The 26,424-nt window shown below is 41.0% G+C and overlaps 1 protein-coding gene and 1 non-coding gene across 2 annotated transcripts; both read left to right on the forward strand.

Annotated features, from left to right (window-relative positions):
• The first annotated feature begins 655 nt into the window (after positions 1 to 655).
• Positions 656 to 788, forward strand: LOC130830657 (small nucleolar RNA SNORA68). The gene has a single exon (XR_009047830.1). It is a non-coding gene; the product is annotated as a small nucleolar RNA SNORA68 (small nucleolar RNA).
• Positions 789 to 13,162: 12,374 nt separating this feature from the next.
• On the forward strand, positions 13,163 to 26,132 carry CPOX (coproporphyrinogen oxidase). The gene is made up of 7 exons (XM_057697496.1): positions 13,163 to 13,838; positions 15,894 to 16,037; positions 16,303 to 16,413; positions 17,043 to 17,184; positions 19,196 to 19,414; positions 22,911 to 23,015; positions 24,817 to 26,132. The coding sequence occupies exons 1-7, from the start codon at positions 13,316 to 13,318 to the stop codon at positions 24,902 to 24,904; spliced, it is 1,332 nt and encodes a 443-aa protein (XP_057553479.1). The 5' UTR covers positions 13,163 to 13,315; the 3' UTR covers positions 24,905 to 26,132.
• The last annotated feature ends 292 nt before the right edge of the window (positions 26,133 to 26,424 follow it).

Raw genomic sequence — 26,424 nt, forward strand, 5'->3', positions numbered from 1 at the left:
AGAAGTTGTGGCACACAGGCTTAGTTGCTCCAAGGCATGTGGGATCTTTCTGGACCAGGGATCGAACCCCTGTCCCCTGCATTGGCAGGCAGATTCTTAACCACTGTGCCATGAGGGAAGTCCCCTCCACTCTATTTTGACTTAAGAAGAAAGGATTTATAAGGTTCAGATTGTTAATACTGGAATCACTAATGTGAATAATTGTAATACTTTCTGGAGAGTGTTACTTTGAATGGAAAAGGAGCAGTGTTGCATCTACCTGGGCTCCCCTATCCATCTGCCTCCAGCATTGCCACTCACTTTCCATCCCCCACTCCACTTGCAGAGTAATCTATCTCAAATATAAATCCTTTCATGCCATCTTCTGCCCCAATGCCTTAGATGAATTTCCACTGACTTCAGAATAAAGTACAAACTCTTTGGCATAACACACAAAGACCAGCTTCATCCTGCTCCATTCTCCATCCCGTACCATTGGTTCCTGCCATTCTGTTATCACTCTAGCAGGGGTTAAAACCTGAAGTCTTAGCCCAGCTGGGTACAATGTTGAAAATATCTTCTTTTTTCTTTTAAAAATGGTCCTGTGTTTCTCAAGTGTGGTTCTCAAGTCACCCTGAAACAAAATCAATGAACATCTTTATTAAAAATAACACTTCTAAACCTTAAATCCAAGAACTGCTGTTTCATATAGCAGCAGTTTAAACAGAGGTGCTAACAAGAAGTGGATCTCAATGCCTTTGGGAGGCTGTGGCCATGCCCCTCAAAGTGAATTTGGAAGTTCTATAACCCTGGTAGCCAGTGTACCCAAGTACCCTCCTTCCCCACACGTGATGGGAGGTTTGGGGAGATGTACATGTTCACCCTGACCCCTCCCGATGCTGGCAGACCAAGACATGGTCGCCTGGGTCCACTCGATCCAGATCATGAAGGTGGAGGAGCTCGCAGCCAGCCAGTGTCGCCCACCAGCAGTCAGGCAGTTTCATGGCTCCAAGATCAACTTTTGGCTGCCCCACCAGGTCCTGCCTCACCAGCACAAGCCACGCTTCACCACCAAGAGGCCCAACATCTTCTTTTAGGTGCAGGCCCTCCCAGTCCCCACGTCTGCCCAGATAAAACTCTTTGGGTAAACCAAACCAACCAACCAAACCAAACCAAACAAAAACAAAAACTTCTAATAATGGAGTGAATATTTATTGCCAGGCATTAGGTTGTATACTCTAGGTTAACTCTTTTAATCATTATAGCAACCCTAAGAGGTAGGTGCTATTTCTAACTTCATTTGATGGATGAGGAAACTGAGACACAGAGGCTCTCATTAAATAATTGTCCAAGTTCACTAGTGGCAAAGCCAGGTTTCAAACCCTGGTGGTCAGGCTTCACATCCTCTTGACCATGCTCCCTTATAGCATCTTACTAAACATGCACATTCACAGGCTCCTTCACAGCCTAAGAGTATACATTTTAAATAAGATCCCAAGGTGATTTTTTATCTATACACTTGTTTGAAAACCATTACGATAAATTTTGCTCAAATAGAAAATAGTAGAAGGTGAGTGCCCTCTAGTGTATATACTTGAGTATTACACATTTGTTGGTGTTGATGAATCAGATCTTTTATCTTTTCCTTACAAGAGTCACATTTCATAATGTACAAATTTTAAGAACTCTATTAGGATAAATTACTTCCATGTCAGTGTCTTAACTGATTAAAACTACATTAAATTTATTTTGAATAAAGTACAAACTCTTTGGCAGAACACACAAGACCAGCTTCATCCAAAAATTATGTAAATATTGCCAGTAACTGTCTCTCATCAAACCTCAGCAGCTCCTGGAAATTCAATTTAATTATTGGACGCCTCCATCCCAGCACATCTGGTTACTAGGAATAGAGGCTCATAGCCTTAGTGCACAGGAACTGATAAATGTGGAACATCAAATCCACATTGTGGAGCGGCAGATTTTATTCATCCTATCTGTGGTGGCTTCATTATGTCATTAATTGTCTCTAGTAGGTTCTGCTCAATTTATTCTCTCAGACGGGAATTACACTTAGAGCCTTCTGGTTTTTTTCTTACCCTCTTTAAGTTAGGGTTGGAAGGGAGGAGAATCAATTAACTATTTCATGTGATATATATAAATCCCCTGTATACTATGTTAGGCTATTGCTTATTCCCAAAAAGGAAACCACCTATGTACTTTTTAGGTTAGAGTTAAATATCTGTAGCGAAAAGACCCCAAAATGTAGTGGCTAAAATGAGATTGAAGTTTATTCTCTCTGGTCTAACAGTCCAGAGATAGTAGCTCTGACATTTACACTCAGCACAGATTCCATTCTGGGTTCAAAATAACTGCTCCACTTCCTGCTCTTACATCTGTATCCCAGCCCATGAGAAAAGGCCAGGGAAGAACACATCCCTTCCTTTTAAGGACAAACCCGGAAGTGGCATACAACAGTTTTGCTTACATCCCACAGGCCAGAATTTGGCCATAAGCTTCAAGAGAGGGTGGGAATGTAGTCTTTAGTGAGGCAGCTATATGCCCCATTAAAACCTGGAGTGCCAAAATTAAAGGAAGAAGAGGAGAATGGATTGTCAGTGGACAGATAGTTGTCTTTGCCACAAACCACTTTCTGTATTTAAACATTTTTATGTGATTCTATAAGCAGCCAGTTATTCACAGAAAATAGGCAAGAAAACAACTATCAGGTATTTCAAGAATGACAGAATGAAATGGTAGAATTTTTACATGGATTCTGCTGATTCCGTTGAGAACCTGGTTCCTTTGCTTTATTGTCCTTCATGGTAGAGATTTATTAATTATGGACCTAGACTATCAGTTCAAAAGTAAATACAGGCAGTCCTTGAATTGCATGGCTTCAATATGCACAAATTTCAGCTAGTTACCACGGTTTAGTTAAATATCACCAGTTCCCCAACAACACAGGTCAAATTTCAGTTACTCCCCCTCTGCACACACGCATATATACATACATATATATATGTACACGCACACATCCACACACACATGGTAGATAGAGACAGAGATGGATATATAAAGTACAAACTGTGTGCTAGCTCTTCAGTCCACAGATCAATACATAAATAACAGGTGCACATGATAGTCACTGACCAATCACATTACTTTTTTTGAAAGACTGTTGGTGGCAACCCAAATGTCCATTGACAGAGGAAAGGATAAAGAAGATGTGGCATAGCTATACAATGGAATATTACTCAGCCACAAAAAAATGAAATAATGCTATTTGCAGCAACACAGATGGACCTAGAGATTATCATACTAAGTGAATTAAATCAGACAAAGACAAATACCATATATCACGTACATATGCAATTAAAAAAATGATACAAATGAACTTATTTACACAATAGAAACAGACTCACAGACTTAGAAAACAAATTTATGGTTACCAAAGGAGAAACCGGGGTGGGGGAAGGATAAATTAGGAGATTGGGATTAACATGTATACACTACATACAGAGAGAAAAGTGTGTAGCTATGTTGCTTCTTTGTGAAGTGATAAACCCATGTAACATTTTACAAAAATGGAAAACTGAAAGAGGTAATTGGATAACAGAGGTGAAAGTGTAGTAAAGAAAAAAAAAGTGAAATTCTAGTTGAATATAAATGGAATTAGAAAAAGCTGACCATGGAAATGTCATCACTGCCACTGAGACACTTGGCTATTTAGCCAGCAGAACTGTGTTAGCGTTCTCTAGAGAGACGGAACCAGTAGGATATGTGTATACATACATAGTGAGAAACTTATTTTAAGGACTTGGCTCACATGACTATGGAGGCTCGCAAGTCCAAAATCTGCAGAGTGAACCAGTACGCTGGAGACCTAGGCGAAAGCTGAGGTTGCAGTTCAAGATTTGATCAAATACCTGGACATGATGGCCCAATCACATTGATACATAAAATTAAGCACCACAGTGACTTAGTGAAGGTTAACTTATTAACATAAATGAAGAAAGTGGTTATGACAAACCAGATAAAGATGTCCCAGAGGAAGTGATTCTGATAAACAAACAAACAAACAAAAAACCTTCACATTAAAGGAACTCTTGGGATATTTCACAACACTGAAAGCACTAAGGATAAAATATTGGAAGCTAATCCAAACTTAGAAGGGAGCCTGACAATTCACCAAGGCATAGAAAAGCTGCTCGTTCCATGTCGTAAGATATACAGCAAAAAAAGGCAAGCACTGTTGACACTTTTTTTTTTTTTGGCGGTGCTGTGCTGCTCAAAAGATCTCAGTTCCCTGACCAGGGATTGAACCTATGCTCTTGTCAGTGAAAGCATGGAGTCCTAACCACGGGACCACCAGGGAATTCCTGAAACTATTCTTGATAAGTACAAAGAAATAAAACACTTTACTTCTGAATGTTTCTAATGTTTTAAATTGCAGTGTACTAAATAAATATTAGTTTTGATATTTTTTCATTTATAACTTACAGAACTGAGTCTTTAATGTTTTGACACAACATTTTTAAAGATCACAGAACAATCAGTTTTTTTTTTCCACCTTGATTATTAAGCTTGATTTGTCTGACTTCTGTTTGTGTGGTCATTTTTATGATCCCATAGTACCATGCAGAATGGGGACTGCCTGTGTGGTATTTCATTTAAAGAGATTATCTGATAGTTCAAATGGAATCTCTTCCTAGGAGGGTAGGGAGAGGGTATTAGCTCCTTTGTGTACTCTGAAGTTCCTAGTAAGGTATAGGGATTTAGAAAATATTGGTTTCATGGTTTTAGTGAACTATGACTCTGGGTCAGATGGAGAACAGCGAAGTAATGTTAAGAGAACATTGGAAACAAGGTCTACACTTGGTCTATGTCTACATCTAAGCTTCAGTTTCCTGAGCCATCGTGTGAGGGTAATAACAGTTGTTCCATCTTTTATGGGGTTGTTTTGAGCATAGCACATAGAAGTGCTAAATAAATTCTATAGGAAGAATGAATGACCAGGACTCAGTTTGACCAAGAATAGTTACCCCACAAAGTTTTCATAACCCTTTGATTACAGTTGAGGATAGGACACTACAGCTGCCTGGGAACTGGTTAGAATGGGGGTGAGGGTGAGGCCAAACATTTGGAGCAAGAAAGCCTGGTCCTTTGAAGGTACATATATTATAACCACAAGTATTTAATCCTTTCCCCAATCCTCATTCCCATTCCCCTTGACCTTTGTGCTCTCTGAATGGAGTCTGAATGGTTAGCTTGGGAAAGGGGGCAAAGGAATTAAACCTTAGGTCTGGCCACAGGGTCTCCTAGAGGTACATGTTCTTGCATTTTTAGTTCTTTCTGTTGCCTCACTCCTCTCGGCAAAAGACAAACAAACAAACAAACAGAAAGGAACCATGCTCAAGTCTTCCACCTCAGACAAAAGATCAATCTTATAACTGCCCACCTGAGCTAGTATTGTTCTACATATTCTTTTAAATTACCTGCCACCTCATCTGGTTTTCTGAAGCTCTTGTCTCAAAGGCACCCAGTGACTTCATAATTTCTAGTATTCAGTACTCAGCACTTACGTTCTCTGATCGGAAAGTGCAGCTTTCTGTCCACTGGCCACTCTCTCCTCCTTGATGGCCCCCATTCCACGCCTCTGGGACATAGCACCAAAGGTCCTAAGACTTCTTGTTTCTTTTGTCCCTAAGTGTGTCTGGTGCCCTTTCTTCTAACTTTGAGCCCTTTATCCTTTTGTTCTCAAAGGTATTCTGTGAACTTTTCATCACTTCAGGCATGCCTTCCAGTCCTTACCTCTCTCTGGACCCACATTTTGATTTACACAGCCCATCAGCATCTCATATTCACTGTGTCTGCAGTAAGAGAGAGTATTTCAAATGTGCTTCTCCCTCCCTTTGCATTCATTCAAGCCCATCACTTCTAGAAGCAAGTCCTGGTCCTGCTAAACAGTTAGATATGGGAGAAAAGATCACTCTAGATAGATACAGAGAGCAAAGGAAACTGATTCTTGACTCCTAAGCTTAATAAAATGTTGATATGGGTTTAAGTTAAAAGGTTTTAAATATGTATTTTCCAAGAGAGTATTCTAGTCCACCAAATGAGATGAATTCTCCATGACATGAATGGGAGCAGCTTTGCATCTCTTCTGCAAATATCGATGGTTGCAAGTATCGTGAAATCATCATAGAGGTGGGTACCCAGGAGCAGTGTTAAATGTCATTCTTATTTCTGTCTGGTGAGGATTACTCAACAGCAGCCCAATGCCCATTCTTTGATTGCCTAACAGAAGGGACACCTGCATACATCCCAACAGTTTGTCCCTGTTTTCCCAAGTGACTCCCCCACCCCCACCCCCACCTTTCAGTTGATCCATGATATTCTTAAGCCTCCTAGAATGGGTGTTGAGAGAATAGTATAGTGAAGGGGTGGGTGGCCAGGAAACTCCTGTATCCAGGCAAATGGACATCTGGAGAGTTTAGCTAAACTGGTGGAAACAACTCTTTTAATAACTGTCTGGATCAAAGTGATTACCTCCTGTCCCCCCTATACTTGCTAGTTCTTCTTTCTGAATTTCATATTTTTGTTAATCTTAGATACACAGGCTCAATATCTTGAATCATCTTAAAAAACTTCTCTCTAGGGCTTCCCTGGTGGGGCAGTAATTAAGAATCAGACTGCCAATACAGGGGACACAGGTTCAATCCCTGGTCTGGGAAGATCCCACATGCCACAGAGCAACTAAGCCCGTGCACCACAACTACTGAGCCTGTGTGCTGCAACTACTGAAGCCTGCACGCCTAGAGCCTGTGTTCCTCAACAAGAGAAGCCACCTCAATGAGAACCCCACATACTGCAAAGAGTAGCCCCCCTCGCCGCAACTAGAGAAAGCTCGCACGTACTAATGAAGATCCAATGCAGCCAAAATAAATAAATAAATTTTAAAAAATTCTCTCTCAAGTGGGCTTTTATGATATTGTTTGCTTACCATATTTCCCTTTTTCTAGAAAAGACATTCCACACTTACCAACTATTTTCTCCAACACTAATTACAGGGGGATCTCCCCTGTGTTTTAACATGACCCCACCTCCTACTCCTAGCCATTGTTGATTGCTTCCAGGGGGGGCATATGAACAAAGGAGGAATAATTAGAGTATTAGAAAGGCTTGAGCTGCAAGTAAAAGAAAACCTGACAACTAGTACCTTAATTTATTTTTTCTCATATAACAACAAACTCAAAGGTAGGCAGCCCAGGGCTGGTGCATCTGCTCAAGGATGTCATTAGGACCCAGGCTTCTTCCATCTTACTGCTCTGCAAACTTTTTTTGTGGGAATTTCTTAATCTTGATCTCAAAATGGTTGCTGCAACTCCAGATATCACATACATATTCCTATAGGGAAGGATTGCAGAGGGGCTAAAGGCAGAACATAAAAGAGTAAGGGGCTGGCACCATGGATTTCTCTATTTCATAAAATTTTTCTGGAATATTGGTAATAGCTATACCTCTATGAAAAACTAATTGTGAAATTACTTCAGCAAAGAAAAAGCAAGTTAGGACTTCCCTGGTGGCACAGTGGTTGAGAATCTGCCTGCCAATGTAGGGGACACAGGTTCTAGCCCTGGTCTTGGAAGATCCCACATGCCGCGAAGCAACTAAGCTCCTGCATTGCAATTACTGAGCCCAAAGTCCACAACTGCTGAAGCCCGCATGCCTAGAGCCTGTGCTCTGCAACAAGAGAAGCCACTGCACTGAGAAGCCTGAAAGGAAGAGTAGCCCCCGCTGTCCACATCTAGAGAAAACCTGCACAGCAACGAAGACCCAATGCAGCCCAAAATTAAATAAATAAATAAATAAGAAAAAGCAAGTCAGCAACACCAAATTGAATTGGATATTTAGCTTACCTTTAGCTTAAAAAACCATTTGAATGATTTATGTAAATGTTCGCTTCTGAAGACCTAAAAGTTTAAAATGCAAATTCTAGGCCACGGTAGAGTAAAAGTCTCAAAAATTCCACTTCTTTGCTAATCTCACTACTATCACCCCACAACCACCCCCATTAGAATTTCTGGTAAATTGGCCGAAGTACGCCAAGGCAAACATATCTGTTTGGCAACACAGTTCTTTATTAATAATTAGCCTGAGTTTCTGTAGCTAGCTGAAAGTAACAGAACTGAGTCACTTGAATAACACATTTCTTAAGTTTGGCTCTCAAAATCTGGGAATTGGTGAAAATAGTACAATTTAGTAAAGGTAGTGGAGTTATTGTAACCAAGCAGGACCTCTCGGTACCTTCCAGTGACAGCTCCACCCGGCCCCCCCCCCATTCCTCTCCTTTTGCTAAATAATAAGATTTGATGAACATTTCCTGAGTTGTTTTGCAGAGGTAACCCCTCCCCCACAACGGAAGACGTTAACTAGTTGATCACAAAGCCCCAGGCCTCCTGGAACCTTAGGACTGATAATGTTAACCCCTGTGACCCTGCCCTGCTAACTCACCATCAGCCAATCAGAGAGCTGTGCACAAGATGATCACATACCTTGCGAACTCCCTCCCTCATCTGGCTTTTAAAAGTGCTTTGCTGAAACCCTTCAGGGAGCTCAGGGCTTTTTAGGAACCACCTCATCTCCTTGCCTGGCCTTGCAATAAACCTTTCTCTGCTCCAAACTCCAACGTCTCAGTTTGTTTGGCCTCACTGTGCGTCAGGCACGTGAACTTGGGTTAACATTATAACTGTGTGTGTTGTTAGAAGGCAGTGATAAGATTAAGCAGGAAAAAAAACATCAAGTTAGGAAAAATTTATGGGCCCAGCTGTATACATTCCATTGGAATTTATGATCCCCGGTAGTGGTTAACACATGCAGGGAAGCACTCTTGAATTGTAAAGCTCTTTTGATGATTATCTGCATGTTGGTGCTAATTAACTCCTAGAAAAAGGTATATAATCATGGGATTTATAAACCTGTTTTCGGTCTTTGTTTACCCTCTTCTGGTGTCTGTGCCAGAAGCTGTTGTACTCTCTTCTTTCTATTTATTTATTTATTTATTTATTTATTTATTTATTTATTTATTTATTTATTTATTTTTCTTTTTGAGGTACACCAAGTTCAATTATCTGTATTTATACACATATTCCCTTATTTGCACTCTCTTCTTAATAAACTGTTACTCTGTTACTTCTACCTGAGTGACGGATGGCTTGTTATTGATCCCGAGGAGAAATTCTTTTCCTTCAGAAATCACGAATCCACTCCCTAGACAATTTTACCGCAACAGCAGGAAAGCTGCCAGAGGGATATCAGAGTCTCTTCTAATTCTCTCTAGAAAAGGGCAGACTCATATACCATCAGCAGGCCTAAAGTCAGTCATGTTCAACAGGGCTTTGATAAGTGGAATGTTGCCTGCCACATCAGTAAACAAAGGATGTCACAGTCATCAGCGACTGCAGCCACCACCAGACAGGTGAGCTGGTGAGCCCTGAGAGAACTCAGGAAAAAAAACCTGCCATCTAGCAGCCATCAGACAGCAGCCACTCCTGATGGTGAGCCCAGGATGTGAAAACACAGGATGCTGGTCCCAGATAGCTGAGATGCATATCAAAGGAATGATTTCCCTGAGCCCAGACTCTTGCATCTTCCCATACATACAAAATCACTGAATTCCTTAACTTGGGCTATCTGGTTTTCTTTAATTAACAATAATCTTGACATTCACACTGCCTGCCCTTTGTTGCACAACTCTTAAATATCCTGGCTCCCCCCTTCACCTCTTTGGAGCATTTTTCTCATTGTAGCTTGAGATGCTGCCTCTGGGGCTTGAAGTCCTAAACTTTCCTGCAGAATAAAACATAACTCTCAACTTTTAGGTTGTGAATATGTTTTTAGTCAACAGCTTTGGGGCATAGAGGAGGGGTGAAGTTCATAAGGATTCTGGGAAGCATGTGGGGTTTGAAAAATGATACTTAATGTACCTATACCTCATGAGTTTGTATAATGCTAGTCAGAATCTTTTGGTTGGTAGGGTTGGTCACACAGAACACAAAGCAGTGCAGGAAACTGGATTCAAAAAGGTTGAGAAGCTCTACCTTACACTTTATGCCTTACAACCTACTGTAAACTTATGATTTGTCCCTGTCAGCTTTCTGATGCTTGAAATTGCTTGACTAGGGGTTGCCTTTTACTCCACACTGATAAATAAGGCTTACATACAAGTATCCTCCTTGGAGACGATTTGAACCCCTAGGAAGTGTGGTTTAAACTCACACTAATCAGGCTGTTAAGGTCTGTCTTAAGTGTAGCACAACAAGGTGAAGGTAGGAAAGGAGCTGGAAACCAGAGGAGGAAACGAGAGAGGCCCTGTGCATAGAAGGGCTAAGGATGGGGAGGGGTGGAAACCTGGAAACACAATTGGGCTCAAGTCCAGCCTATCTGATCGGGCAAATGTTCAAAACAGCCTGTGCCTGCTTATCTTTTACTAACCTTACGGGTATTCTCAGAATTAGAGCAATAATGAAGGGGGTTCTTACAGAAAAATGGTCCAGAGAAGTTCCTTTTCATGAATGAGTTTCATTTATCACCACCAGGCTCAGTCAAACCCCATCACAGGCATCTAGAAAAGGCAAACAAACCCTTTCTCAAGTGATGGTTCTTTTTCTTTAAAAAATTGAGGTATAATTGACATATAATATTAAATTAGTTTTAGGTGTACAACATAATGATTTTATATATGTATCTATTGCAAAACAATCACTGCAATAAGCTAGTCAACATCCATCACCACACATAGCTACACATTTTTTTCTCTTGTGATAAGAATTTTTAAGATCTACTATTTTAGCAACTTTCAAATACACAACATAGTATGGTTAACTATAGTCACCATGCTGTATCTCACAACACTCTTTCTTCTTGATTCCTTCGGAGCACCTGATAGTTTCTCCTGCTCAGTCTGCCCTCTGTTCATTCATTCTACAAACATTCAGAGCCAACCACATGCTAGGCGTTCTGGTAGGTGCTGGGGATGCAAAGACCCTGTTTGCACGAAGCTCGCAGTCTGGTGGGGTAGACAGACTCGTTGTCTGTAGGACAAGTGTTAGGTAGGGGTGAGAATGGGAAAGGAGAGGAGGAGAAGATGCTATCCAAGTCAGCCTGGGAGTGTCAGGGATGGCATCAGTGGGAGGTGAAGCCAGATCCCAGTTCTGAAAGGCACATGAGAGTTGCCCAGGTAGAGAGAGGGAAGGCAGGAATGGGATTAGGCGTGACCAAGTGATTGCGTGCAGGTGTACAGGCCTGGGACCCAGGATGCAGTAAGGATATCCCTGATGGGGTTGAGGCCCCAAACTGCCCCGTGGATCTTTCTTCTCTGAACATAGACATCATTTGCCTTTTACCTCCTCTTTTACACCTTAAGGTATTCTTTGCAATGGTCTAGACCGGCCTAGAAGGGTTGATACCCAACTAATGTTTCTTTATACCTCCCCCAAAGAACTCCCAGATCTTCCCTTACTGTGTTGAAGGCCAACCCCACCTTGAGGTTCTTCAGCTCTGGTGTCTCCGCTGCCAAAGACCTGCCAGGCTCCCTGGCTCAGTTTGCTCCCCTCTTGGCACTCACTCAGCCCCCATGTTCCCTGCAGTGGGCTGCATTGTACAGTGATAGTTCCTATCTTTCCTTTTCTTTGCCAACTCAGCCTCCCAGCAAGTTACACTATAGCTAAAGAGCTTCCCCCAAAGTAGTTGATTCACTTCTTAATCCAGGCCATATATTTTAAAATTTTATATTTGGTCTTCGTTGTTGCATGCAGGCTTTCTCTAGTTGTAGAAAGCGGGGGCTACTCTTCCTTGCGGTGTGCTCAGTAGTTGTGGCCCACAGGCTTAGCAGCTCCATGGCATGTGGGATCTTCCTGGACCAGGGCCTGAATGCGTGTCCCCCTGCAATGGCAGGCAGATTCTTAACCACTGTGCCACCAGGGAAGTCCATTAAACTAGGCCTTTAACACTCACTGAATCTGCTAGAGAGTCAAGCATGCCCACCCAGCTAACAATGTGTTCTGTGTGAGAGCTGCTGGATGCTGTTGTGAATGGATAAAATACACTGCCTTGAACAACTGGTTTGACCCGCAGCCATGGAAGTTCCATCACTGCATCTAGCCACCAAGGAAAAAATGTAGAAACCACCACCAGTGGCTTAAGTAATTATCTAGTACTAGAAATTAAAATCATCCTGGAGATTTAAGGGACAAATTTGCCCATGACAATCCTTACACTTCTATGTCCAGATGACATGGAACTGTGGCATGGTTACAGGAACACAAAAAAGTCTATCAAATCTATGTTAGCCTCTTTCCTCATTTCTCTAAAGTGTGTCTGTGCATGTGTGTCTGTGTGTGTTGGGGGGAAGGGGAGGAGGGGAGGGGAGGGAGGCGTGTTAATGTTTGTCCTGCCTAGCTTACAGGAGTTGGGAATACTAAAGGTGAGAAATATTTGGCAGCACCCTACAACTGTAGGATGATAAGTATTTTTAAATCTCTTATTTCTTGATCACCCAAACACCAGACACACCAGGTCATGAGTTTTACGCTGGTTTGGTAAAACACTTTGCTTTTCCTATTTCTAAAATAATCAAGTGGGCACTGTAGAGGCAAGGCCTGGGGATATTTTAACGATAGAATTGTGATATGGAGTTGATCCCAGAAAGTCTTTTCCAGGGATTTTCTTAGGAGTCCTTTAGCTTTTCTGACTCTTTCAAAACTAGCCCAGAGGTAAGGAGTTTCCCAGGCTCCGCCCCCATCAATCTTACAAGCTCCAGAAGTTCTAGGGGACGAGACCAGGGGACGAAGGGGCCTTCTGTACATATAGGAGTCAGGATCTGCAACGCTGTTTAAAAATATAACTCGGGGCGGGGGTCTCTGGCCATGTTTCTGCCGGGTTAGCCCTCGGCGCGTCCAGCCCTACTTTTTCTCCCTGTGATTGGTTGAACCGCAGACCAGAGGGTGTACGTGACAAGAAGGCCTTTTTTATCTCTGCCATCGCTTCCACAGCCCTCTCCTACCCAGCACCCCGGCTCTCTTCCCTTGGGACCCGCCCTTCTGGGGACGGTGGATTCTCTTATCGGCCGGGCGCGCCCCTGCAGGCGGCGACAGGAGGCAGGACTACAGCTCCCGGCATCCCCACCTCCCGCCCCGCGCCGGGAAGCCGACCCGGTAGTAGCTCTTGTCCGGCAAAGGTTCCTTCTGCCGGCGCCGCTCGCCCCTCGGACCCCGGGGGGCTCAGGGGCCTGTCTGCGGGCGGCGGGCACGGCCCAGGGTGACGGCGCGGGAGCATGGCCCTGCACCTGGGCAGACTGAGCGCGGGCCCGTGCTGGCGCGCGGCGCGGGGCGGCTGCGGGGAGCTGCGCGCTTGGTCCCCGCGCTGCGCGGCCGGACGCCTCCGCCGCCCCCCTGGCACCGCTTGCCCCGAGCAGAGCCGCGGGCTGGGCTACGGCCCCACGGCGGGAGGCGGCCCCCGGCTGAGGACCGGGCTGGCCGCGGGGCTGGCGGGGCTGGCGGGGCTGGCAGCGGCCGCCTTCGTGCACGTGCAGCGGGCGGAGATGGTGCGCAAGAGCTCGGGGCCACCCAGCCCCTCGCCGGGGAGGCTGGAGGAGGACGACGACGAACTGGCTCGCCGCTGCAGCTGCTTCATGGCCTCGCCTGTGACCGACCTGCGAGAGCTGCGGAGGAGGCCCGGCGACATGAAGACCAAGATGGAGCTGCTGATCCTGGAGACCCAGGCCCAGGTGTGCCAGGCGCTGGCACAGGTGGACGGGGGCGCCCGCTTCTCTGTGGACCGGTGGGAGAGGAAGGAAGGTGAGGAGGTCGGCCCCTAGCGGGAGGTGGAGATGGGGAAGAGAGGTCGGGCTCTAGTTTGCAGGCGGAAAATGACTCAGAATAGGGGATAGGAGTAAGGAAGGCGTACCTACACAGAGGCTGCTAGGTTAAAAGGGACACCTTTAAAACGATTGACAGTGACAGGGTCATCAGCCCTCAGCTTGCAGGTGTGGACCCAGATCTGCTGTCACTCTAATACTGGACATTTCAAAAATCTTTGCAATTTTAATATGGCAATTTTTCATACAAGTCTTAAGGTCAGTTTTAGCCAACAGGCTTGGATGTTCAAGGTGGTAATTGAGCATAGCTTTCCTCCACGTTTCCTCTGCTTCTCTGGGTGCGTTTACCTTTCTCCTCCTTTGGAGATAGAGAAAGAAAGTCAGCTGCTTTTTAGTAAGGGTCAGCCAGTCTCATCCAGCTGAGAGCGTAATTGCGTCATTGTGTCTTTTCCCCCGGTTGCGGTTGCGCAAGAAAAAATATTTTATCTGGCTTGTCAGCAGTTCTACCAAATGCACCCATCAGATTTCCTGCTAGGAAAATCTTTACTTTCATTGGCAAAATCCTTAAGTATTAAAACGCAGTTCTTATAGAGTCATACATTCATGACCATGTTATTGCCTATACAGTGAAACCGTACATCTTGGTCATAAACTTAAAGGATTTCTGATTCTTCTTACCTGGAACTACTGCAGCAACTTTTCATCAGCTGATTTGGGGCTGTGATACTGCCACATTTATTTTAAACGAAGTTAAATCTGGTTGTTATAAGTGTTTTCCATCGTGTAATTTTTTATGTGAAGACTGTTGAATCAGGACACAACCTGGACTAGCTGTGTGACCTTCAGAAGTTACTTTTTGTGCCTCTGTTTCCTCGTCTATGAAATGAAATTATAAATAATATATGAAGGTATTGTAAGGATAACATAAATGAATATATATGAAATGCTGCAAATATCGTTTGATGCTTAGAAAGCACTGAGACAAATGGTTTGGGCCACTTGCTAGTTGTGTTTTTGGAGAAGGTATTTTGCCTTTTTGGGCCTCAGTGTTATCATTTGAAATATACAAGGGTTGTACTGGATCATCTTATGTCCCATCCAGCTCTAAAAATTCTTAAAAATAAAACAAGCCAAATGTGGAGCTTCATGAAACAGTTAACTCTTGTGGTACCTCTAGTGTCTTAAAAAAACCAGCTACTAGTAGTAAAGCTCATATATCTAAATGTTAATGTGGTGTCTCACCCAGTTTAAGCTTCCACATCCCTTAAGCGTTTCAATATCTACTGTTTTTTAATTACTTGTAAACAAAGTTAAAAAGCAGACAGCACACAGAGGAAAAACAATTGAAACAATATGGAGCTCTTAAATTTGGCAATTCGAAAATACTCTTCAAATATACTCATTCCTGTTTTTAATCTTAGCTTTCTCTCATGTATTACAACCAATAGATGCCATTCTCAACAGTCTTATTTGAAGGGAAACCATTCCAGTGATTTAGATGATGACATAAGGATGTAGAAGAACATTAATTCAGTTAGGTGGTGTGGAGAGAGAAAGTATTTGCCCATGATCAGTAGCAAATGTCATAAAGCTAAGCTGGTTATCTAACTTTATTGTACTTAAAAATTATAAAAAGGTCCAGTGGTAAAGAATCCTCCTTCCAATGCCAGGGTCGCGGGTTCGATCCCTGGTTGGGGAACTAAGGTCCCACATGCTATGGGGCAACTAAGCCCAGATGCCACAACTACTGAGCTTGTGTGCCTCAACTAGAGAGCCCATGTGCCACAAACTACAGAGCCCACATGCTCTGGAGCCTGCGGGTGCTGCAAAAGAGCCTGTGCACCACAACTAAAACCCGACACAGCCAAAAAAAAAAATATATATATATATATATATATAAATATGCTGTTATTATGGAAGATTTGGAAAATAGAGGAGGAAAATAACTCCTAATCCCATCACCTTCATGCAACAGTTGTTTTTAACTTTGCATATATCCTTACATTCTCTCCTCATTTTACATTTCTATAAACAGGAGGTGGTGGCATCAGCTGTGTACTTCAAGATGGGCATGTTTTTGAAAAGGCCGGGGTGAGCATTTCGGTTGTTCATGGAAATCTTTCCGAGGAAGCAGCAAAACAAATGAGAAGCAGAGGAAAAATGCTGAAGACAAAAGATGGTAAATCAGACAATCTCAGCAGCCTTTAAAAGTCCCTGCAAACCTTTTCTCCCCACAGGGTTTATTTATAAAGTACATATTGCTTCTGTAGAATCCCATTTGGGTGCATATACCAGATGACCATGTTCACAATTACTTTTTAAAAATTATATTTTAAGAGACAAATTAAAAGCAGTCTTTGAAAATTGATTCAGAAACCATGTTGGAGTTAATGTGTATTAAGCCAGGTGATCCAGTGCAGCTCACTGCATGTTTTACTTTCCAGGTAAATTGCCATTTTCTGCTATGGGTGTGAGCTCTGTTATCCACCCCAAGAATCCTCATGCACCTACTATCCATTTCAACTACAGATACTTTGAAGTGGAAGAGGCCGATGGTAAGGGCTGTGGATGTGTGGAAAGTATTATTGTGCAAAATATCTTTTAAAACACATGAGGGGGCATAACATCTAAAGTCAAAAAATAAATACAATCTTAACTAGGTGTTTCAGGAAGCATGTGAATGCTTATTCCTTGGCAGGTGCAATGGATTATTTATTAGATGTGGAAAGTGAAAGTGGTATGGGCTGGTCTCTGACATCCCCACTTTCCTCCAACACACAAGGAATGATTTAATGAACCTGAACTTAAAGTGCACACAGGGTTCTTTGCAAATGTAAATTTATTACAGCCAAAGGGCAACCTCACGTGCAATGTTACGTTGCCACTGAGAACTTGCTTTTGGAAATTATTTTCCACATACGTAGCTTTGCCAGTCACCAGTGTGTTATCGGTGGGTTTAAGATGGGGTGCAATTGGTCATGCTTCATTATGTAAATATAGTTCCAGCCTGTGTTTGCCATTAGCTGGGCCAGCTGTTACCTTGCAGGGGCCCTGTGCAGTGCATGCCACTCCTGTTGGTGTCTCTGCAGCTGATGGCATTTCAAGCAACATATTTAACTTTTCCTTTTGAGTGGTGTGCTGCATCTCAGAGTCCACATCAGAATCACCTGTCTTGATTTGGTAGGTAACAAGCAGTGGTGGTTTGGTGGTGGATGTGACCTTACCCCAACATACTTGAACCAAGAGGATGCGGTCCATTTTCACAGGATTCTAAAGGAGGCATGTGACCAGCATGGTCCAGATCTCTACCCAAAATTTAAAAAATGGTAGGTAAAGTTATTGAACTTGTAATGACCCCTAAGTATTTCCCATTCCTTCTGTAGATCCTGAAGGCGCTACTGTGTCACTAAATATCTTTTGCAGCTTATGAAGATTGATCTGTTTTCTTTCCCCACCAGAAGTGAGATACCAGTTTTAAGTGGTTTTGATAAATTATTTTCTTAGGAATATTTGAATGTCTGTGATAAAAATTGGGTAGCAGCATCATTTTTGATACCAGATGATTTAGAATATAAACTTGAAGGTGATTTATGCCAGAGAATCAGAGGCTTTTTAATCCTAAACTGGGATATTAAATTCTCATCCCACATGAGGATTAGCATCTTGTTGTTGCCATAGAAATGTGTTAGGGGATAGGAGGGGTTGCAGAACTATTAGGAGAGGTGCAAATGTACTGGAGATTTTGGACAAGGAGAAAAGTGGGATTGGAAACTTTGTGAAAGAAACTGATTATAAAGAAAAAAGTTGTGAGCAGATCCAGGATATTTGGTAGATGTGAAATGAAGTCTCTACATAAGTTGTCTGCAATAAGAATAAAGTGCTCAACACTGCTTAGAGCTAATTGCCATTCTAGAAAAGGGAAGAACAGAAAGGGTTTTGGGTGTCTGATTTTTTTTTTTTGCTTTGCTTTTAGTGCTAATATTTGTGGGATCTTGATGTATTTATGTAAGAATATGGAGTTCAGCTTTGAAATCCTCAGAAAAGATAAGACATTTAAATAATCTCTTTGATTTGACATTACCACTAAACACTGGACAGCCATGGACACACAGATGTAAGATGAAGGGTTGTTTTTCTCTTATAAATCAGCTTCCTTCTAGGAGGAGGATTGGTGGGATAGATATTCTTTTTGTTTTTCTCTTTTTTTTTTTTGTTTTCCTTTTATCGCTGTTATTGAAGAACTTTATCTGGGTAGTATTAACAAAATATATAGGATGCAGTCTAGTTAAAAAGTTTTTAGTGTAAGTATTTAGTCAATTTCTTAATTTCATAATCTCAGGAAGAGAGATTTGGAAATAATATGATTTAGTTAAAGCTGGCTTTACAGCCTTGCTCAGGGTATACTTTAGCTTTGTTAATAAAATGTACCTGTGAAGAAAAGCCAGGAAGTCACAGTCAAGGTGAATTATACCAGTGCATCAGTTCTAGGGATTTGCATCTGCTGCCTTTTTTTTTTTTTTTAATTATAAGCTGTTAAGGCTGTTTTAAAGATAATCTTTTCAATAATTTTTAGCTTTTGTTTGTATAAGTTTTCCTATTTGGGAATTCTCATTATTAGATAATGAAAAGGACTGTTTCCATGATGTATACTGCAAATTTAGCAATTAGGAGATGACTTAGAAGACCTGCTCTAGTTGGCATGGATGGAGAAAGACTGGAGAACAAATTGATAGTTTCATGTGCTGGCTCACAAGGGCAACCTTTAATGTTCTGAAGACTCTTATTCTCTGAACGCTTCCTTCCAACAACCCTCCCCTGAATTATGTCTGCTGTAGCATCATCACATTTTATTGCTGAAAGAGACCTTAGAGGTAATTTACTATACCTTCCTTTGGTGAATAAGAGCTGATTCAGAGAGCTTAGGGGTTAGCACTCCATCATGGACCTGGTTGGTGTCATTGTAGAGAATTCCTGCCTCCTGTGAAAGCAGCAGTGCTTCCAAGGGCAGCAGCATTACTTGTTTTAAGAAATATGGTATTAATAGCAGACTTTTTATTTCTTTTCAGTAAAGGTCTTAGAGTGCCACATCTTTAGATAGACATGTATTAAACTTGCCTCTTGCTTTGTAGTTAAGAGTGTAAGCATTTTCTGCGTTGTTGATAACTGTAGGAAATCTGTCTAAAGCTCTAGTTTCATTTTCAGACATGGACAAAAAGTAAGGGTACTGTGCTGGCATTAGTCAAGGATGGTGCCCTGAGCTGAAATGCTCACATTGCTTTTCATATCTGTCTTTCTTTTCCTCTTCCGTGTCTGATTTGGCCTTTCTGTATTTTCCAGGTGTGACGATTACTTTTTTATAGCCCATCGTGGGGAGCGGAGGGGCATTGGGGGTATCTTTTTTGATGACCTTGACTCTCCATCCAAGGAGGAGGTGTTTCACTTTGTGCAGAGCTGTGCCCAGGCTATCATTCCTTCTTATATCCCCCTTGTGAAGAAGCACCGTGATGACTCCTTCACCCCCCAGGAGAAGTTGTGGCAGCAGCTCCGGAGAGGACGGTGAGTGAGCGACAGGAGAACGAACTGCCTCATTGCATAACTCTGGGGGGTGGGAGACGGGGGAATTGGAGCAGCCGTAGTAATAGTGGGTGATATGTTGTCCTGGGCAGATGCTTTGCCAGAGCTGTGTTAATACTCACCCCAATTTCTTTTCATAACTGGATGATGAGCAATCGAATTAAAAAACACTGTGTAAAATAGTATTATAAAAAGAGCAAATTTTGTTTAATTTGTGTATATGTTAGAGACTCATATTAGGCATATAGTAAGTACTTGTTGAATTTAATTCAGCTGATTTCTTATAGTTTGTCTTCTAGCAATACCTTCCAGTCTTATGCCAAGATAAGGAATCATTTAATGTTTTTGTCGCTTTGTAAATTTGGAATCACACATTTTTTCACTTATCTTTAGGTTTTCATGGAAGCCTTTATGATGGAAATAATCTGGAATTACTTACACTTAACGATAATATTTACTAATTATGGAGATGTTAATATGTGCTGGCCAATAGGTTAGACAGTTTGCATCTAATTTTCTTCACAAACCTGTGAGACTGGTATAATTATCATCATTTTACAGATGACAAAACAGTCTCAGCAAAGTGAGTCCCTTGCCCAAGTTTACACAGCTGGTAAATAAAAGATCCCAGATGTGGAACCAGGTCATTGTACCTTCAAAACTTGCAGACTTTCTTAGACGTGTATGAAGTAGTTCTTGTTTCTGAGTGTGCTGCTCCCTTTAGCAGCCCTGCTTTGTGCATTGAGCTTGGCGAGCTCAGTTGAGTGACCAGCGTGAGGTCATCTTCGCCAGGCTGTGATTGTGAATCAGCTCCAAGTGATCCACTCTTGCGGCTCACAGCGGTTTCTCATTACCATCTTAATTGCATGTGTACTACTTGGTCCATGGCTATAAGATGGATTTGCTCGTTTATGTTAGTTTTGTCTCAGGCTTATGATGCTTTGGGTACTTAAGGAGGTAAAGCTAATGCATGGAAAAGATCAACTTAGATAATGTTCAGTCTAAAGATAAATGCTTGTTGTTTATTCTTTCTTAGGACTGCCTGTGCTTGCCTGCTCCCTGTTTATAAATTTAGGAAAATGAGAATTGGTTAAGTGTTCTTGCTAGACATTTTTTAAACAATGCATCTGTTTTAGGACTTTTTTTTTTTCTTTTTTGGTCCCATGATTTCCCAAATACACCCTTACTACTTCCTTGCATTTATCATGTGCCCCTATGGATGGGCACCATGCTGGGAAAAGAAGCTCACAGTTTAGTGGGGAAGGCCATCCTAAGAGGATAATTTAAAACTCTGTGGAAAACAACAACAACAACAAACTCCAATACAAAACAAACAAAACAAGAAACTAAAAAAAGAAAAAAAAAAACTGGAATGTACAGTGTTCTGGTTTTGCATAAGATTTCTTATGCAAAGCTGGAAGGTTTTATGGATACTAATGAAGTGAAGCCTTTAAACCTTGAACATAGGAATGATGTTTTATTTTGTTTTTAATTATTAATTGACAACGTATTTTGTAAGTTTCATTTGTGTGTATCATTTCATGTTTGTGTTTTTTGAATTAGGCAGAAGTGTGGGGTGTTAGGTTAATTTTCTGTGGTGTGGTGGGTGACTGTGCTTCAGAGAGAGGCTCCTTCTACCACCCTTATCTCTGGGCCTTGAGATGGCAGTCATCTTTGGGGCTGAAGATAACCCCAGCTCTTTGCTGCGGTTATGAGCCCTGTCTTCACTTTCTTACACGGCATTCATAACCCATTATCTGTATTACTCTTCCCCACTTCCTCCCGCCCCCTTCTGTATGACTTTCCCCTGCAGTGGTCAGGCTGCTTCTCTTTTGACTTTACAGCCTCTTATTTGGTGATCTCATTTAGTCTGTTATCCTCAGTTGCTACTGCTCTCTCCACAGACTTTGAACCTCCAGTCTTAGAGTCTTCTTTTTTTGTTTTGTTGTATTTTGGGAAAGGGAAACAGGATACAATGTAGGTATCAGTTAAATTGAAGGGAATGGTTAAGGTTTATAGCTTACAGGTGCCTTGGAGAGGATAAATGTGTGGAAAGGATCAGAAAGATCAGATCTAAGCAAAACTTGGCCAGAGTCAGGCTGATATACAGAAAGGAGCATTGTTCAGTCAAAACAGAGAAGCGGCACAGGGATCCTGTAGAGGCTCATTTGGGAGCTCCTTAATGGGTCTTTGAACAAGACATCAGTACAAATAGAGAATCACAGCCGTCCCTTAAATATCATGTTTCAGGAAGGTAACATCGGGGATAAAAAAGGGAGCTGAGATATGGGAGTTCTTTTCCATGGTTTTAGGAAGAAGTTAAGAAGATTTACATAAAAGATATTAAATAGTTATTAGTACACAAAAACTCAGTCAGTGATAAGTAAATGGTGAGGACTAGAAAGAGATCCGTGAATGTAATTTATTTAAGTTTTCTCAGAGCCTTTGGCAAGTTTCCACAGTGAAGGGTGCTTTCTAAAGATTGAAGGACCACGGGAATCTAGAGAATATTTTTCTTTAGTTGTGATTAAATACAGTAACTAATGCATAAACGGTAATGTCTGAGGAAAGTCTGGACCAAGAGAGTAGTTTTTGAGTTGAGAAGTGATATGAAGGGGGAACTATTGAAATTTTCAGATTTATGAATCATTCTCAATTCTTTGGGTAGTCGAAATTATCTTTTAAAATTGGGAAGAAGGGACCCTTTTACAAAGGATCTGATGATGTTAAAGGCAATCACAGATTTTTAAGCTAGACAGAGTTTAGATATGACTCTGTGGCAGTTAATGGAAAACTAACATCCTGAACCAGGTTTTAGTTGATGCTAAGGATATTTTTCTAAGAAAACTGAGCACTGCAACTCAATCACTACCTTTTATCATGACTTTTGTCATTAATCTGTAGGAAGACTGAATTATATGACTGCTTATTAGTGCTGTTAACTATTTTAAGATAAGGAAGTATCTAGAGTATATTAGTAATTATTAATAGATTTCTGTTATCTGTTCTTGGCTTTTCAATTACGAGAGCTTTACGCTGTCTTAGTTCGTGTGAGTTATTAGCAGTGAAATGAAGTCTTTGACTGTGAAACATCTCAGACTCTAGGAGAGGGTCAGAAAAAGCTGTTCTATCTTGATAAAGGGTGCCATTTGCTTTTCTTAATTGTTTTTGTGCCTTCAGGTTCTAAGCTTTGTGTTCATTCTGTTTATTTATTGGAAAACATAACCTTATTGTTCTGTAACTGCTCTCTATTAGGGCTGAATCTATATCCTTTTGTTTGTTGGATAGAATGGCCTTTTCTTTTATGCCTGTCCAGATGGAGAAAACTCAACTGACCAGACTGGTGTTCCCTTTGCCAGTTCCAGCTGATGGGGTGGGAGGTGGTGGGAAGATGCTCCCCCTCCTTTAAGTATTTGTTATGGACTAATCTTGAGTTTACTCAGCCAGCCCTTAATCTTATTTGCTGTCTTTATGCCAGGTATGTAGAATTTAACCTGCTGTATGATCGGGGGACGAAGTTTGGCCTCTTCACTCCAGGATCCAGGATTGAAAGTATCTTGATGTCTTTACCTCTTACTGCCCGGTAAGAATAACTCATGAGAATAATAGTTTTCTCCACCCCCACCCCCCGCAATCCTCTAACCCCCACAAAACATGAACGTTGGCACCACAGATGCCAGTGTTCCTAAAGACTTCATTGGTTTTGACTCTGCTGCCTTTATAAGAAAATCACAGGCAAATAATTAAGGAAAATCAAATTGGTTTTTTTAAGGGGTGGCAGGAGAAATGATAAAGCTTTATGCGTGAGAGCAGGGAAAGGATAGAGGGAGTGAGAAGATAGGGTGGATGATGGTATCTAGGGAGCCAGAATGACTGTCCTACTTGGTAATTTTCTAGGAGGATCTATGAGCAAAGCAAATTTATATGACTGTAACAGCTCTTTAAACTTAATTTTATTAGAAATGATTGTACTTGTGGGGAAAAGTCTTATTCTCTGTTATGAAATATTAAGCTTATATGAAAGCATGAAGGATCGTTTCAGATGCTCAATGTTCTCCCTGTGCTTTATGTGCTGCTGTGGTGAGCTTCCATAAAGGTTAATAGAATCTCTGTGGGGAATTTTAACATCTATTTATATTGGTGCTATTAGGTTAATAAGGATCTACAATTGACTTTTTTGGCTTTGAGAAAGTGAGAATGGTGTGTGTCCAGACTGAAATAGAAAAGATCAGGAAAAAAATTTACCATTGCTTGTTTTAGAAGAGCTAGAATCTTCTTTTCTCCATGTGTTTAAATATCCAGATAAGAATGGACTGGCTGGCATTGAAGGTCTGCCTTGTGTCATTCTGCTGTGCAGATCTAGCCTTGTGAGATCAGTACCCTCTACGGTTGTCACTATGTTCAGAATGGCATTGGCTCTGTCCTTGTTTAACTGTTGTTTTGGGATCTCATGTCCTTGGCTGGGTTCTCATATACATCACTGTTAGGTGTTCCTGCCACCCTAGGGGCAAGATGTTATAAAAAGTAGAGATGAGTTCTTAAAACATCAGGTAGTGTATGTGATCTCTGCTGGCCCCTAATCCTAACGCACATTCCAAACTGCAGATAAGGGCAGATTATAAATCCGTTGCTCCACTGAATAACGTGAACACAACAGGTCATTTTTAGCTTATTAAAGTCTGCACCAGGGGTCTTCAGACTTAAGGCTTCAGGACAAATCTGGGTCCGCTTGTGTTTATGTACAGCCCTTAAACTAAGAATGGAATTTACATTTTTAAAGGATTATTAAAAACAAAAAAGGAATAGGAAGAGACTGTAATAGGTATGTGGCTCCAAGGACCTAAGGTATTTATTACATGAACCTGTATAGAAAAAGTTTGCCAGCCCCTGGTCTGAACAAGCATTTGCTGGATTTCATAGTACAGTTTAACCATTTTGACTATATTTGTATATTTGTATATAATCTGAGGCATTATTTACTTAAATTTTATACTCTTATTTTTTTCAGAGAGAAAATGAAAGGCAAAGCAACATTTTTGTCATAAATAGAAAGTAACATTAAAATAAATGCATAAGTACTAAGCTAAAAAAAGTTTGCGCATAGATCATCTGGGGTTCTGTACTTTACAAAACCCTGGTTTATAGTACAAGTATGTTTTGGCTCTGGAATATTAATCTCAGCCAGAGTATGCTCAGGAATTATTAAGAAACATTATTTCTTTAGCAGCAAGTATTTTTTAAAAGCCTAGTGGAGACAAAGCGGTATAACACTTTTTATTATTCCTAGAATATTATTTTTCATTTATTTTAGATAGAGGTATGTGTGTTGCTTGTTTATTTTTTATTGTTATTACATTTTTTGCTTCTGTTTTGAACCTGCATAGATGGGAGTACATGCATTCACCCTCAGAGAACTCCAAAGAAGCTGAAATTGTGGAAGTTCTGCGCCATCCGAGGGACTGGGTGCATTGATGCAGGCAGAGCAGCCTTCTGAGGGTCTGGGGGACACACAGTGTGCCCCCTGCACCACTGGCCAGCACCACCACCACTGTGTGGCACTGAGAGCTGCAGTCTTCTCCACCCTGGAGTCTGCCTCCTTTCCTGATGAACTGTGTTTCCAACACCACAGACTTCTGCTGGATGCTGTCAGTGGTGGGTGGTGAGGTGGCAGCTTGTCAGAGTCAATTGGTTGATGTAAAACTCATTTATACTTTTAGAATCATTTTTTATGACTAGTTCGTAAACACTGATGTTGAATTTCCAAGAATTGGTTAAGGAGGTATAAATATTATAAAGTGTATCAGGAAATGTCTCATGTTATTTTTGTTTCATATATTTTTAAAGGTTTAGTTTCTGTTGTGGGGTAACTTTATTTTCATTAATTCAATGAGATTGAGACTAGTAAATTTTAGAAAGCAACTGGAAATGAAGGTAAAAATTTTACTTTTCATTACTGAAGTTTCTTTGAGCATAATCTTTATCTTTCTCTAGAGATCATAAAATTGTAAAATATTCACTTTTATAATGATAGATATTTAGGAACACTTGAAATTTTCTTAATCTCTGCATGTGTTACAGTTCAGTGATTACCTGTAGTTAACTCTAAAGTGACATCACTGTTATTTAAACAAGGGATATCTAAGTTGTAATTTTGATTTTTGTAGAACTATAATTTGTTGATGTTGAGATTCTCTGCACTTTTGAATGTGAAAGCTTATACCCTTGGATTCTGATACTTAAAATTTTCTATTCCAGACATTTCTATATGGAGGTTTAGACTAAGAACAATCCTGAATTTAGGAAATGAGAAACATTTTCCTTCTCTAATAAAGCAGACTTAGCTACTGTAAGAAGCATGTCAACATTTTATAAATATATTTCCTTGAACATGGACTAATTGAAATTGTCCTCTTTTTAAATTAGAGGTTCTGCAACTCTTACCTTTGCTCTTAAGAGAAAATCACAATAGAGTTCTCAAGACTTCTTTGTTCATATAATATATTGAAGTTTGTAAGGAATGTTATCTTCCTACATGTTATTAAGCATTATCATGGAATATGTTGAATGTATGATTGTATGGGGCTCTTTAGAGCTGGAAAATGTATGAATTCTTCAACTCTCTTACAACAGGTACGCTGATAAATATTATGAAATATGACTAAGAAATGTTTGTATTTTTCATTTTTTCCAGGGTAATCAATATAGGGAAGATAAATAAAACCATAGGTCCTCATTCCTAGGTACTTTACCCAAGAAAAATACAAGTTTTGCAGTTGAATTTTCATAGCAGCTTTATTCTCAATAGCCAAAGTTTAGAAATAACACAAATGCCCATCAGCAGGTGAATGGATAAACAAGTTATAATATATCCATATGTTAAAATACTGCTCAGCAATGAAAAGGAACATCTCTTGATAAATGCAACAACATGGGTGAGTATCAGAAAGTCATTATGCCACGTGAAAGAAGCCAGACACAGAAGAACACTCACT

Source organism: Hippopotamus amphibius, chromosome 10 (assembly GCF_030028045.1).
Source record: "Hippopotamus amphibius kiboko isolate mHipAmp2 chromosome 10, mHipAmp2.hap2, whole genome shotgun sequence".
Taxonomy (NCBI): Eukaryota; Metazoa; Chordata; class Mammalia; order Artiodactyla; family Hippopotamidae; genus Hippopotamus; species Hippopotamus amphibius.